Below are 16915 nucleotides of genomic sequence, written 5' to 3'. Positions count from 1 at the left end.
CACATATGGGGTATTGCCGTACTCCGGAGAAATTGCTTTACAAATGTTGGGTTCTTATTTTCCATTATTTGTTGAGAAAATGAAAAATTTTGAGCTAAAGCTGCATCTTATTGAAGAAAAAGGATTGTTTTTATTTTCACTGCCCAATTCTAATAAACTCTATGAAAAATATGTGGGGTCAAAATGCTCACTACACCCCTAGATTAATTCCTCAAGGGGTGTAGTTTCCTAAATGGAGTCACTTTTTGGGCGTTTTCATTGTTTTGTCCCCTCAGGTGATTTGCAAATGCAACATGGCCTCCGCAAACCATTCCTGCTAAATGTGAACTCCAAAAGCCAAATAGCGCTCTTTCCCTTCTAAGTCCTGCCGTGTTTCCAAACAGCTGTTTATGACCACATGTGGGGTATCGTTTTACTCGGGAGAAATTGCTTTACAAATGTTGCAGTGCTTTTTCTCCTTTAGTCTTTGTGGAAATGAGAAAAAAAATTAGCTAAACCTACATTTTCTTTGAAAAAAAAAATTTAGATTTTAATTTTCACGGCCTAATTCCAATAATTTCTGCAAAAAACCTGTGGGGTCAAAATGCTCACGATACCCCTAGATAACTACACAACTCAAGGAAATAACCAAAATGGGTCACTTTTGGGGGATTGCTACTGTTTTGGCACCGCAAGAACCCTTCAAACCTGACATGGTGCCTAAAATATATTCTAATAAAAATAAGGCCCCAAAATCCACTAGGTGCTCCTTTGCGTCTGAGGCCGGTGCTTCAGTCTTTTAGCACACTAGGGCCAGATGTGGGATATTTCCTAAAACTTCAGAATCTGGGCAATAAATATGGAGTCGAATTTCTCTTGTAAAACATTGTGTTACCAAAAAAATGGATTAAAAATTAATTTCTGCAAAAAAATATGAAATTTGTAAATTTCACCTGTATTTTGCTTTAATTCCTGTGAAACATCTAAAGGGTTGAGAAACTCTCTGAATGCTGTTTTGAATACTTTGAGGGGTGAAGTTTTTAAAATGGGGTTACTTTTTCAGGGTTTCTAATATAAGGCCCTCAAAGCCACTTCACAACTGAACTGGCCCCTGTAAAAATATCCTTTTGAAATTTTCTTGAAAATGTGAGAAATTGCTGCTAAAGCCTTGTAACGTCCTAGAAAAAAACAAAAAAAAATATGCCAATCTAGAGTAGACACATTGGTGATGTTAATTAGCAACAATTGTGTGTGGTATAACTGCCTGTCTTACAAGCACATACATTTAAATTGAGAAAAATGCTATTTTTTGCAATTTTTCGCTAAGTTTTGGTGTTTTTCACAATTAAATACTGAACGTATCGAGAAAATTTTTACATTAACATAAAGTCCAATGCGTCACGAGAAAATCTCAGAATTGCTTGGATAAGTTAAAGCATTCCGAAGTTATTACACATAAAGTGAAACATGTCAGATTTGAAAAATTAGGCTCTGTCAGGAAGGTCAAAAGTGGCCATAGAGGGAAGGGGTTAAAATACTCCTTATGTTGTGGGATCGACAGTGATATACTTACGATGTGTATTTACATCGGTTATTCTGTGCCTTTTACTGTTCCCCACACATGTTTATATGTAACCTGGTTTATTAACCCCCTTTACTACGAAACCTATCCAGGACATTTTGATTACAATTATTTATGCCATACCCTGAATTGGGTTCCGCTATTTTAATAATTTAAGTGCTGCTATAGGAGTAATCAAGTCTCCATATCTTATTGATAGGGGATCTTGACATGCTCTATTGACGTTATGCTGCATAAACAACATGATCTCTTTAGTCTTTCTTTATGAAGACTGGCTTACCAACGACCTGTAACCAGGCAACTAGTCATGTATATCACTTCCGGTTTCGGCAGTTTGACTCCGGCGAACGCGGAATGTTGATGGCATTGATTGAATACATATCATTTTACATAAATTAAGCATCAGGTCCCCGATTGGTGAGTGGTCGTGCAGTCTTTATTCCCAGCACTGCGGTTGATTATTGAATTAACTTGTAATCATGTCAATTTTCTGTTTGTTATCTCATTTATATTAATGTTATTTTATTATATGTCACTTTTCACTTTCTGTATCAATATATATTTTACCTTAATAATTGTAACACGTTGTATTATATTTTATACACTTTTTAATTATTATAATGAGATTGATTATGTATATTAGATACACGTTATATAAACCACTACTTATATATGTATCTATCACTATGCTTGAAAAAGGTCCTAATGTTGGACTGAAACATTGCACCTTGCTAGGTTGGCTTAACAAACCAAATTTTTTCACCTTCTCTATTGGAGTGCTGCAAGATTTATTTTTGGATAATGATATAGTCTATGGATCAGGACCACTTGCTAGGCAAGGGTTTAAAAGGAATTCCTTACCTGTGTTTGAGTGCTGCTGCCTCTCCTGCTTGGGGGGGGGGGGTGGTGGTGTGTGTGTGTGTGTGTGTGTGTGTGTGTGTGTGTGTGTGTGTGTGTGTGTGTGTGTGTGTATATATATATATACACACACATACATACATACATACATACATACATACATACACACACATACATACATATTTATATTACGCACACTGGATATATAAAGCCTACACACCCTGTTAAAATGCCAAAATTTGTCACGTAACAAAGTATTTTCCCACCTTTAATGTGAACCCTAATCTGTACAATTCCATTGGAAAATAAACAAATCATTTATAGGGGAAAAATAATATGGTTGCATAAGTGGGAACACGCTCTTATAATTGGGCATGTGGTTGTGTTCAGAATTAGCCAATCACATTCAAACTCATGTTAAATAGTAGTCAGAATCACTTTAATGGCAGCGGTGTACTGAGTAACCCCATATAAAGTTCAGCTGTTCTATTAGGATTTTCCTGACATTTTCTTTGTTGCATGCGACAGCAAAAGCCATGGTCCGTAAAGAGCTTACAACACATCAAAGGGATTTGATTGTTAAAAAAGGCATCAGTCAGGAGAAGGGTACCAAATAATTTCCAAGGCATTAGATATACCATGGAACACAGTGAAGACTGTCACCTAGAAGTGGATTACATTTCGCACAACAGTGACATCATCAAGAACTGGACGTCCCTCAAAACTTGATTAAAAAACAAGACGAAAATTGGTCCAGGAGGCTACTAAGAGGCCTACAGCAACATTAAAGGAGCTGCAGGACATTCTGGCAGGTACTGGTTGTGTAGTGCATGTGACAAGAACCTCCCGTATTCTTCATATGTCTGGGCTGTGGGGTAGGGTGGAAAGATGAAAGCGTTTTCTAACAAAGAAAAACATCCAAGCCCGGCTATGTTTTGTAAAGACCTACATCAAGTCTGCCAAAAGCATGTTGGAAAACGTGTTCTGGTCTGATGAGACCAAGGTTGAACTTTTTGTCTATAATTCCAAAAGGTATGTTTGGCGCAAAGCCAAACACTGCACATCACCAAAAGAACACCATACCCGCAGTGAAGCATGATGGAGGCAGCATTATGCTTTGGGGCATCTGGAACTGTGGCTTTAGTCAAGGTGAAGGGAATTATGAACAGTTCCAAATATCAGGCAATATTGGCACAAAACCTGCAGGACTCTGCTAAAAAGCTGAAGAAGAGAAATTTCACCTTTCAGCACAACAACGACCCAAAGCATACCACCAAATCAACAAAAGAATGGCTTCACCAGAAGATGATCAACTTTTGGAATGGCCCAGCCAGAGCCCAGACCTGAATCCCATTGAAAATCTGTTGGGTGACCTGAAGAGGGCTATACACAGGAGATGCCCTCGCAATCTGATAGATTTGGAGTGCTTTTGCAAGGAAGAGTGGGCAACAATTACCAAGTCAAGATGTGCCATGCTGATAGACTTCTACCCAAAAACACTGAATGCTGTCATAATGTCAAAGTGTAATTCAACAAAGTATTAGTTTAACCCGTTAGTGACCGCCCCATAGTGTTTTTACGGCCGCCACTAACGTCCTTTATGTCCTTTGCAATAGCCTTTTTACGCCGCTGCATTGGAATAAATAAACAGAGAAGGGAGCCGTTCAATCTCCCTGCTCTCAGCTACCAGAGGTAGATGAGGGCTTGGGGCATCCCTGCTCGAACGGGTGAGATCGATATTAGTATCGATCTCACCCGTTTAACACCTCAGATGCAGTGCTCATAGCGGGTGCCTCATCGGAGTTGTATTGGAGAGAGGGAGGGAGCTCCCTCTCATCCCGACACCCGGTGATAAGATTGCCGAGTGTCTATCTTCTATGGCAGCCGGGGAGGCTTAATAAAGGCCCACAGGTCTGCCTGTAGTGTATGCCTGTGGCATGATCTAGCAGATGCCTGTCCGTTTTACACGGACAGGCATAATACACTGCAATACAGAAGTATTGCAGTGTATTATAAATCCGATCGTATAATCGCATAGTGAAGTCTCCTAGTGGGACTAGTAAAAAAAAAAAAAAAGTTTAATAAAAAGTGAAAAAAAAATAAAAATGAAAACCCCACTTTTTCCCCTTACAAACTGCTTTATTATTAAAAAACAAAATAAAAGTTAAAAAAAGTTACACATATTTGGTATCGCCACGTCCATAACGACCCCGACTATAAAGTTATTACATAAGTTAACCTGCACGGTGAACGTCGTAAAAAATAAAATAAAAAACCATGCAAAAATTGTTGTTTTCTTTGAATCCAGCCTAAAAAAAAAAATGTGATAAAAAGTGATCAAAAAGTTGCGTTCTACTCCAAAATGGTACCGATAAAAACTAGTCGTTCCGCAAAAAAAAAAAAAAAAGCCCTAATACAACTGCATCGGTGAAAAAAAAAAAGAAAAAAAAAGTTATGGCTCTTCAAATATGGATACGCAAAAACAAATAATTTTGAAAAAATGTGTTTTCACTGTGTAAAAGTAGTAAAACATACAAAATCTATATAAATTTGGTATCGTTGCAATCGCAACAACCCGCTGAATAAAGTTATTGTGTTATTTATACCCCACGATGAACGGCATAAATTTAGGACGCAAAAAAGTGTGGCGAAAGTGTAGGTTTTTTTTCTATCCCCCCCCCCAAAAAAAGTTAATAAAAGTTAATCAATAAATTTTATGTACCCCAAAATGGTGCTATTACAAATTACAACTTGTCCCGCAAAAAACAAGACCTTATACAGCTATGTCGACGCAAAAATAAAATAGTTATAGCGCTTTGAATGAGACGATGGAAAGTCAAAAAAATGGCTTGGTCATTAACGTCCAAGATAGGCTGGTCATTAAGGTCTAAAATAGGCTAATCATTAAGGGTGTGCATATTTATGCAACCACATTATTTTAGTTTTTTTATTTTTCCACCCTAAAAGATTTCATAGTTTTTCAATGGAATTGTACAGATTATGGGTCAGATTAAAAGGTGGAAATAGTTCTGAATGTATTCATCTTGTACTTCACGTTGTTACATGACAAAAACCTGGCATTTTAACAAGGGTTTGTAGACTTTTTATAGTCGCTGTATATAGGAGATAAACATTAAGTTAAAAATACAAATTAAAATATTTAACCCGCACAGTGAAAGCCAAAAAAGAAATAAAAACACAACAGAATTGCTGTTTTTTTGTCACTTCATCTCCCACAAAAAAATTGAATAAAAAGCGATCAAGAAGACACATGTACCCCAAAAGGTAAAAAAAAAAAAAAAAAACTTAAAGCCGTCAAATCGCTAAATCAATGGAAAAAAAATAAAAGTTATACCTCTCAGAATGTTGACAAATCACAAATTTGATTAATAGTTTTTTCCATGTAAAATAGTAAAACGAAAAAAAAAAAAAATATATAATCAAATTGGTATTGTCGTAATCGTATTGACCTGCAGAATAAAGTTAGCATACAGTTTTTACCACACAGTGAACGCCGTAAAAACAAACCCCCTCCAGAAATTGAGGAACCCCTGTTTTTTTCTCATGGAAAAATAAAAAAAAGTTATGACGTTTGGAAGGTGGGGGTGGAAAAAACGAAAGTGAAAATCTGAAAAATGGCTGCGGTCGTTAAGGGTTAATGAAGTAGCCATGGATTCTTGCATGAACAATTGTATGTTGCCGGTTCAGGTAAAAATCTTTACGTCTATGCACCTGGCAATAACACTGCCAATGTTGTTTATCAATAGGCTCCGTCATAGAGTCTTAGGCCCTGTTCACAAAGAGGATTTTGCAGGAAGAAAAAAAATCTGCCTCAAAATTCCTTCTTTTTGACCTGCCTGCACTTTCTTGACACTGTTTTCGCTAAGTTTTTCGCCCACGGGCAAAAAACACTGAAAAATGCTTTCTCTGCCTTCCATTAATTTCAATGGGAGGTCAGAGGCAGAACCGCAGCATGCCACTTTTTTCCCCGTTTGCAGCTAAAAGTCGCCGCGGAAAAGGAAAGCATCCGCCTCCCGTCAGTGATCTATGGAAAGATAGGACATGTCCTATCTTTCCATAGATCGGAGAATCGGGTCAGTTTTCACGGACCTGATTCACCCTCTAAAGTGAATGGGTCCGTGAAAACTATCGGGTGCCACTCGGACGCCGTGAAAAACAGCCCAAGTGACACTTGATCGTGTGCAGCTTCACTAATACAGAAGGAGAGAGGACCCTGCCAGTGAGGGAGAGGAATGCACAGGAGAGATCTTGGAGACGATAACGTGAGGATTAGAGCAAATAAGATCTTGTGAGGATGGGAGATTACGTGTAACGTCCAATAGGGTTGTGGAACCACTGGATTACTGGAGGTAGGCTGGTGCCGGTTTACTGGAAGCAGGTCACAGAGTACAGGATACCAGACTGATTACGGACACAAGACACAGAACCTTCGCAAGCTAACAAAGGTTTAGTACAACATTGCTCAGGAACAGGGGGAGTGGGAAAAGTAGTGTGTTTTATTAATGAAAAAAATAAAAATACTTTATTAAATTGTAATTAAAAACAATGTTGGATGTAAATTACATTGCGCCAAAAGTCCCCCAAATTGGCACAATGAGAATCTGAACCCTGTGAGGAAGGACTTTATTCTCAAAGAATTGAGATTCATCCTCACACGGAACTATTTTATATTTGATGGACGGTTTTACCTGCAGATTAGGGGCACGGCGATGGGAGCAGCTGTGGCCCCCACATTCGCTAACATCTATCTTGGCTGGTGGGAAGAGGCAATTGTTTTCTGTGATGAGCTAAAAATTTTGACAGATAGCGTCCGTCTTTGGAGGCGTTTCATTGACGACATATTCGTCATATGGGGGGGGGGGTTCCATCCCTGATTTGGAAAAATTCATTGATAAATTGAACGACAATGAATTTAATCTGAAGTTGACCCTTGACTACAACCAGCAGTCGATTCCGTTTTTGGATGTCCTCATTTACACAGATTCAGAGAGGAATCTCCATACGGATCTTTATAGAAAGTTAACTGCCACCAACAGCCTATTAGCCGCTGAAAGTGCACACTCAAAAAACACAATCAGGGCAATACCGAAGGGGGAATTCTTGAGATTGAGACGTAATTGCTCAACCTTTATTAACTTCAAAAAACGAGCAGTTGAACTGAAGGCTAGGCTGCAGGCGAGACACTATTCTAATCGTAACATCAAGGAGGCCTATAACATAGCATTAAGAACTAACCGTGAAGAATTGCTCACTTCTAAAAAGACACAATCTGTGAAAGCTGTCACAACCTGTGAACTCCCAACACAGCCGCAAACGTCCCGAAAAACAGCTGAAAAAAAAGGAAGCAGAACGCCTCCAAACAACTGCCCATTGATTTCAGTGGAAAAAAATGGTGCTGTTCCGACGTGGCGTTTTTTACTAGGCAGTTTTTTCAAAACGGCCGCGTAAAAAACAGCCGCAAAAAAGAAGTGCACGTCACTTCTTCAGCCGTTATTGGGAGCGGTTTTTCATAGACTATAGAAAACCAGCTCCAAAAATACCATTTTGATTAAAAATAGTCTGAAAATCAGGAGCTGTTTTCCCTTTAAAACAGCTCCGTATTTTCAGAAGTTTTTTATTTTGTGTGTGCACATACCCTTATTTTAGCTCGCCTGATAGCAATCCCAAGATCTATTCCTATCTCTAACACCATACTGTTGTGGCCAGGGACAGAGAGACAGACATTCGATTCGGAGCACTGAAAATAAAAAGGTATTATTGAGCCGTTATCAGACTTCTTTCTGAAAAGTGCAATGTGAATCTTATTCCTATATGATGGAGGATGACCTTTTAAAAAAAAAAAAACAAAAAAAAAAACCCAAAACAATTAAAAGAAAGAAGATAACAGATTGGGATAAAGTATTTATTTAAATAGATATAATCCATAGCAATCAGACATACGCAATCAATCAGTTAATAAAAGTCCAATGACTTTACAGTATCTGTGCACTTCTTAAATTTTCTGGAAAGTTAAAAATAGGACCCTTATAGGTCTGGGCCACAAGTCTAGTTACTGCGCATGTGCCGCTATACTGTCCAGTTGCGTGCACGCACAGAAATATTGATGCGCAAGCGCAGGATTTTGTGTGTGCTGGAGGGAGGAGGCAAGGAGAGGTCAATCAAAAGTAAGGAGGCGGGGTTAACTCGGAAAGGCTTGAGGAATGAAGAGATGACTTATGCTCATTAGCATATGGCACAGGGACACAAAAAAAAAAAAAAAAAAATGGGATACTAATATACTAGGTACAGATATTATCTTAGAAGATAATTATAAGTTACATAAAAATTATTCTTCACCCACTTCCACCAGGTATTGCCAGTTTAATAGGAGAAATGCTGGCGACAGGTTCCCTTTAAATTAGCAGCATGTTAATTTATGATGTGAAAATGTTGCTATTTTGTTGCAGGTTTAATGGGGAGGTAAAATCTGCAACAAATAGAATATGTTCCGATTTTTGCGGCAGAATCGCTGCAATTTCACTGCTAAAATAGCAAAGCTGGAAAAAAAACAAAACATTTTTTTTTAAATTTAAAAAATGTAATACTTACCCCTCCCTGGGCATTGTCAAAGAGACGCATTCCTCTGTACTCCGCCCAGGCCAGCTTCTTGGGATGAGGTTTCATCTCATGTGACTGCTGCAGCCAATCACAGGCTGCAGCAGTCACATGGGCTGCAGCGTCATCCCAGGAGGCCACGCTGCACGAAGAACAAAGGGATATGTCGCTATGACAACTGTCAGGGGAAGTATTAACTTTCCTTTTTCACCACTTTTTCCGCACAAAAACCTGCACCACAATTTGGTGCATTTTATTGGCCGGAACTCAATGCGTGTTCTTAGTTGGACACGCTGCGTAGTTTTACGCAGCGTATAGGACCCGTGGGAACACAGCCTCAGGGTATATTCACTTTACACGTGGCAAATTTGAAAGAGGCTTGCAGAAATCCATGCACAGGCTGCAAAAACTATTCAGACATATCCAACAGAAATCATATCTTATTATAGAAATTATAGAACTTCAACTAAAAAAGTGAACAGTGTGAAAAGTGTCCTTTAGGATTTTGTAGTTGTCAAGTGCAAGTAAATGGGTCTACCCCTACAAGTCGAAAGCTTTGTTATACAGACACCATAGAGACGTACCAGCAAGTATTCTTATCTTATGCATTGACAATGTATAGAAATAGTTTTATTGTGGTTTGCATCCAGTCTGCCCATAATAGCCCAAGTGCCATGAAAATGTAACGAAAAAAAGACTGATCCCATTGATCTATATTAAGAAAACCCGAAAGCTCCACATTTTTTTTGCTCTTAACTCGTGAAACAGATTCTTTAGTTCTATTGTTGAACACTATTCCTGTATGACCTCAATCCATAGTCTCACAGTTCATCATGTCTGCCGGCACCAGGTGGAAGGCTTGGTTTGATGAAGACACCTTCCATTACCTTCCAGTAGTTATGGGCATTGGCACTTGTAATGCCATGCACTTCTCTTTGCCCTCTGATTGGGTGGCTGTACTGCTCACCAGTAACAGTCAGGTAAGCACTGGTCCCAACGTGCTTGAAGCGCACTGCATCCTCCCGCTCCCATAGTGCGTCACCGCACTGCACAGTCCATGTGTCCAGGTCATCTCCTTCCCCATTGTCCCCAAAGGCACTTACTTCCTATTATAAAAAAAAACATAATTCAGTTGTATTCAAAACATATGCAAGGGTGGATTTTACAGTGTTTTTTGGAAAAACACTGTACTTTTTGTGTCATTTCTTGCTCAAAACCGCTACAACCAGCGGTTACATAAATACGTCTATAATGAAATATTAAACTCACTACAAACAAATCTTTTTTGTTTGTGTCCGTGGCATTTTATTCAAAACAGAGCATGCTTCAGGTATGCCATTTTTTTTCCCTATAGGCTTCTCTAAAGAACTTGAAAAGTATATAAAGTTATAACTGTAGCAAATTGAACACCACCAAAAATACAATAAAAAAAAAACAAAAAAAGGAGGGCCTAAAGGTCTTTTCTTAGTTGTAATTGCCATTTTAGGTGATTCACAAGTATAACAGTCCAATGGAGGTTGCCATCCAACTTCCCAGGTCCTGAGTATGTGCGTGTAACCAGACAGATTTACCATTCAGGTGCGGAGATAAGAGGGTAAGGCCACACGTGGCATATTCGCTGTGAAATTTCTGACCGGATTTCTGCAGCATTTACAGTAGCAGCGCAATGGATGACATTTGAACAAATCTCATCCACATGCGGCAGAAATAAAAACGTCAGAAAAGACGTGCAGACATTTACCTACTGTACGGAATTTCAATCTGCATTATGTTAATTTGTGTCGCCAAAACTCTGCAAATTTTCCGCACAAAAAATACAGTTGGAAATTCAGTAGTTTGCACAAGGCATTCATTGTATACATTAAAAAAAAAAAAAAAAAAACTTCATTGGCAGTGGTATCAGTAAATGCCACTCAAGGCGACATTTAGGGTATATTCACATGCGGCAGATTAGTTGCAACAGTTTGAGACTGAAAATCAGTTCCATACATATGAATGGGGTGATTTTGGCTTGTAACACATGGATTTCGGCAAGCTCTATTCAGATGAATGGGACAGTCGTAGAAATTTCAGCAACAAATCTGCCACAAGTGAATATACCCTTACAATGCCTGGCACAGGTTCTTGAGAGAGCATTTAAAAGGCAACAATGATGGGGAATCTCCTCCCTCTTGATTGCCCTGAGGAATCGGTCCATCAGAGCCTAAACGATTTTTCAAACCATCGATCATTTTTTTTGGAGGATTTAAATATTGTTCTGGGTAAACCGGGCTTTACGTAGAGACTTCTGTCCAATTTCTATCTACTCATCCCAATGTGAATCTAAACGGAGGTGTGTAAATGACCAATTAATCTGACTAACGTTTCATCTGCCAAAAAAACTGATCTGACCTGCTTTTTCTGGCAATCACCATTAGGATTGTAGAATGTAAACAGGACCTGAAGGACAGTTCCATTAAAAAAACGCTCTATTCCAGTGCTTAGCATGGATGTCTTCCAGTGTGGAGTCCATGTTTGCGTGGGTTTCTTCTGGGTACTCCGGTTTCTGACCACATTTTAAAAACAGTCGGACCTCGCACCGATTAGCCATTCCGGCTGCCTCCAGGCGCCGAAAGCTATGCAGGATTTTGTGCGCAGAAGGCTCCAACCACAGTATAGTGGCCGTACTGCATCTCTGCTCCTATTCAGAGCTGCAGTAACCCAGCACAGCCGCTATACAGTGCGCAGAGCCTCCTGCTCCCAGGACCAGCCCTGCATAGCTCCCAGCGCCTGGAGGCAGCCGATTGGTGCAGGGTCCGGGTGTCGGACCCCCACTGATCATATACTGGTGACTTATCCTGAGGATAGGTCATCAGTATAAAAACAGCCCCCAACCTGAAAAACCCCTTTAATTTTGAATTTAGATTGTGAGCTCGAATGGGGAAAGGGACTGATGGGGATGATGAAAATTACTGTACAGCGCTGCAGAATAGATTGGCGCTAAATAAATACAATTTTCCAACCCCGAATCGCATCCAAATCTTTGGTTTCTGTATCTGAGTTTTCTAACAGGCAGTCATTCTGCAAAAATCTATTAATCTTTGTAACTTCCCTTTATTTTCCCACCGCATATTTCTGTATGTGTGCCTACTTCTCTAAATAGTTTATTTTATTATAGCACCACAAGGCATTCGTTTAATTTAAACATTCACAGCAACTCAGAAATACAAGCTGTACCTGGTTGTTGGATAGAGGAGAGGAGAAATGATGCGAGTGGAGGTTCTTCCCAGTGTTCACATGGGTGAGGCGAACAACTTGGCTACACTTTATAGGTTCCCCACGGGTACATTCTCCATCTATCTTGCCTTTTATCCTCCAGTAGCTGTTTGCGTCATCAGGAGCCTCCACACCGGTGACAGACTGTTGGCCACTTCCTAATAGATAAAAGTGGCAAAATTGTGAACATGACAAGTCACTCACTGAACATAGAGATTTTCAGTACATCATAGTTAAAAAAGGATTTGTCAGTTCTCTTGACATGTCAGTTTTAGTAAATATTTGTATTCTTCAAGAAAGCACAATTCAGGGTCATTATTCTTTTTTTTTTTAGAACTTTGCAGTGTGTCGTTCCTCTGTTATTCCTCCTAGAAATGTATGAATAGATTGACAACTGGTTGTTACCAGTGTCCCTATACACTGTCCAATCAGTGCTGACAGAATGAGACTGGACACACCCCATTGACAAGGAGAATGGTAACACCCTGTTGTCAAGAGAAAAGAATTACACCACAATGGCAAAAAAGGAACATGAGCTGTATAAGAGACACCGTGATAAATCCACATAAAAAACAGTTTGAGTCTCATAAACAGATATTATTTACACAATGGTTAAACCTAGGAGCCAGTTCCGGACTCAATTGCAGACCAAAGAACTTAGCGTCTCCAACAAGACCAGAAGTCAGTCAGACCATATACTTATCCGCCATGATGTGGCCTCGGCATAAATTGCAGACATGAATCCGGTAACAGGTCGGCAAGTCCAGCCAGCGGAGTAGTCTATGGATTGGTATCAATTGGATGGTCTCCACAGCAGTTGATGTAATAATCCCCACACGTCTGGATATGGTAATGTTTGTCCCAAGATTAAGGCCAGGAGTAAGGCGAAGAACAATAAGCGTATGCGGCATGTGTATCCCTCAAGGCGGCGTACATCCGAATCTACAAGTTCCCGGCGTGTGACATCAAAGCCTAAGCAGCATGCTGACGCGTTTCGTTACCACGTGACTTCCTCAGAGCGTGCGTAGCAAAACTGACATTGAACACTTATTTAAATAGACCAGCAGCCAATCAGTGGCCAACAATTAATACAGTTCGGTTCAATTCAGTTCCACCAAGTAGACTCAGGTAAATATAAAAAGGAGTATTCAACTTTATACACTAAGTTTTAGAATACATAAATTCAAACCATCCCTGGCTGAGTATCACCCATGTAAAACGGTACATGCATTTTTTATGGAATGTTTTTAATATAGTGTGTCTTACTGCCTTTCTGATCAACTTAGACGTGATTGATATTAGGTGGATTCCGTGTGTCAGAGACGCACAGAACCCGTTCTCAGGCGAGCCATCCGTTCAGCTGAACTGCTGGAATCCGCTAAGAGAGAACGATACAGATTCTATGCATAAAGGATGTAAAAAGTTTAAAAAAAAATAAAAAAAATGTATTAATAAATTCAATTTAGAAAGTGCTTAAACACCCCCCCCCCCCCCCACAAAACACTCAATAATAATATAAAAGAAACATTTAAAGGTGTACATAGCCTTTAAACGCTAATGCATATGTATTTAAAAAATGGCCTAAAGTACAACTGGTTCTGCAACAAACAAAGCCCCGTCCTCAAGGCCACAATTGGCCCGGTACATTAGGGTTTTAAAGGGAACCTGTCACCAGGATTTACCCCATCAAACACCAGCACCATTACATAGTAGCAGATCTAAATACTAGATCAGTGACGGATTTTTACTCAATTCGCCTATTTAACTGTATAAGCCACAGCCAAAGTTTTCCTGCCCGCTATGTAAGTGAAATCGAACGTCATCAGGGCTGCTCTTCATGCTCTAACACTGCCCCCACCCGGAAAATGGCACCTGCCCCCACCCGTAAAATGCCGCCTGCCCCACGTTCTCCAATAAAATCCCACGCACGCTTGTTCAGGCTGTCACATGGCGCATATGCAGAATAGCGTCCACCGTTCCTCTGTAGCTTAACAGTGGTACTCTACGGTTTATGCGTCGAGATCCTGACACACGATTGGGTATTTAGTGGACTTTTTAAAGCCATTTATTACTATATACTGGAGATCTTGGTGTCAGGTTCCCTTTGAGCTGGCTACACAGGTATATTTCTTTCCCCTCATTCCTTCAATAAGTAGATTCCACACCGCGGTTACCCACACACCTGGCGAATGTTCCGTGCAGATAATGGTGTGTATTTGCAGCACATTTCACCCCTTCTACATTGAAATGAGTGAATTTCGCAGAACACGTCCAGAACAGAACGAGCATGTTCAGATTTCCGTCCGGAAGATGTTCTGTATCATGTGGATAATATTTGTTCAAATCTCATCCTCGTGGCTGGTACTGTCAACAGCTGCCAACCGCATTGTATAGGGAGGGCTCGGCCCGTGAGCCCACTCCATACTTCCCCTGCCCAGCTAAGTATACGGCATTCCTCAAGGGGTTAAAGGGGCAATTCTAACCACAACAGACACAGCATAATGCCCCTGAATATACGAACTTTGGCAACTTCCTACATAAATGGCATCATACACTGTCACATGGGGTGGTTTCTGGGTTAGTGATAGTATTCCTGGTGGTCTAGCGGTTAAAGAGACACTCCAGCGATTATTATTTTTTATTATTATTGCTAACGTTTGTACAGTACACCTGGTAAAAGGGTGGGCAGGCCATACTCTTACCGGGCAGTTTGTTTTAGAAAGATCCCGGCCGCAATGCGGTCATGTGGACCGACCGATTCATACGTCTGCTGTGTGGACCGGAAGCCTCTTTCGCCATGCATTCCTATGAGACAGACATCGAGCAACGGGGATATTTCTAAAACATAGCGCCCGGTCAGAGTATGGCCTGCCCAACCTTTTACCAGATGTACTGGACAAATGGTAGCAAAAATAATAATAATAATAATAATAATAATCATTTAAGAAAAAAAAATAAAAATATGTAAGGGAAGTCCCTGTACAGACTGAAAATATGACAACATTCAGAAGCGATCATCACAGGACTCCCCGGCGAGCCTGGAAAGTTCAGGTGAGCACTGACAGCCTGGCACCGGAGTGACAGCCCAGTGGACAGCACCTGCTCTGCACCCGAGTCATGACAGGTTAGTGACACTTCCTGCTGATACATAAGGTGACATGGAGACTGCGGGCCGGCCGGGAAGGTCCACGCTCTCGTCACAGCTAGCAGCCACCTTGTGTAGTGTGCTGACCGGGCGTGACACACTCACCTGAGCCGTACTTGACATCGTGGGAGTGGAGCCGCACGTTATGGCGGGTATTCAGCAGCTTCACCACGGATCCGCACGTTACGTACTCTGCATCCTCGCTCCCCTGCCCCGGACACCAGGTGCAGCAAAGACCGAGCAGAAGGAGCCCGAATCCCGCCCGCAGCATCGCTTCAGCGGCACTTCAGCCCGGCTTCTCTACAACTTCCCTCAACGTATCACAGGAGCCAACCAAGAAACGCCAGCAGGGGAGGGCGGGACAGATCGACTTTTCAGCCAATCATAGAAGCGAATGAAATGTTTGGGTGGAGATTATAGCAATATCTGGATTGGTAGTAGTGTAAAGCCCTGACAGACTTGTAGGACTACAGGTTGTAGACACGAGGGAGAAGCGGATTGGTCCACGCTATGGCCCATTCAATGTCAGCCAACCAATCAGGAAGTAGAGTGTTATCACACACAGTTTTCGGGGAGCCTCTGCTGGGAGAGTTCAGTCATATACAGCTGCGTGGTTTGTTCCTTGTAACCCGCACGTTTCCTATCTAGTGCCCAGAGTCAGTTCTTGCTGTTCCACATATCGATATTACCACCATGTGGTGTTACGTGCTCACGTCTTGTGACCTAAAGTGTCCATTTATTCTGCAGGTGAAAACTATTGTTTCCTCTTATCAGCCTTTTATTCCTGGGGTGATATTCACTGTAGGGTTGTTATATAGGATCACCTACGGAAAGAAGGGCCCAAAAAATATCTGCCCTTTTTTTTTTTTATCTTGAACAGGGGCATAGTTGCCAACAGTCCTGAATCACAATCGCCGCTTTGCCAGTTGAAAAAGTAGGATATATTGATATTCTCTCATTCCACCAGTGTGTCCTGAGGAGGTTGATAGGGAATGTATCATGTGACTTGTGAACTAATATGCTAGGAGAAGGAATCATGACAGTCCAGTTCATTAAAGGACGGGTGTCGCGAAATGATATTTTTTTATATAAATTTGCTTTTAGTATGTTATTAAAATAAATTTTATTTATTTGTGTTTTTGTGTTGTACTTTTTTCTTTCTTTTCCTTCTCTATGGGGGCTGCCATTTGTTTTTTCATCTCTGTATGTGTCGATTAACGACACATACAGAGATGGAATACGGCACATACATCTCCATAGAGAATGCGAACGGGAGCCGTTCCATTCACTATAGCGTACGCCGTCTGTGTGGGAACGGAGCATGCGCCGCTCCCACACAGTCCAAATGGAAGGCCTTCGGCAGAGCGACATCCGGCGCCATTTACATGTGGACCGGAAGCCGCGGCCGGACAGTAAGATGACGACTTCCGGTCGCGGCTTCCGGACATATGTTCAGAAGCAAGGACTAGGAGCGGAGGGAG

At 40.9% G+C, this 16915-nt stretch overlaps 1 protein-coding gene across 1 annotated transcript; it reads right to left on the bottom strand.

Moving 5' to 3' along the window:
- Nucleotides 1-8328: 8328 nt before the first annotated feature.
- On the bottom strand, nt 8329-15779 carry SDF2L1 (stromal cell derived factor 2 like 1). The gene is made up of 3 exons (XM_075854302.1): nt 15540-15779; nt 12251-12447; nt 8329-10140 (listed from the first exon to the last, which is right to left on the bottom strand). Exons 1-3 carry the CDS (start codon nt 15703-15705, stop codon nt 9856-9858), a joined length of 648 nt encoding a protein of 215 aa, XP_075710417.1. The 5' UTR covers nt 15706-15779; the 3' UTR covers nt 8329-9855.
- Nucleotides 15780-16915: the final 1136 nt, after the last annotated feature.

The sequence above is a fragment of the Rhinoderma darwinii genome, chromosome 1 (assembly GCF_050947455.1).
Source record: "Rhinoderma darwinii isolate aRhiDar2 chromosome 1, aRhiDar2.hap1, whole genome shotgun sequence".
NCBI lineage: Eukaryota > Metazoa > Chordata > Amphibia > Anura > Rhinodermatidae > Rhinoderma > Rhinoderma darwinii.
Note: the sequence above shows the minus strand (reverse complement) of the source record. Positions and strands in the feature narration are given on the sequence as shown.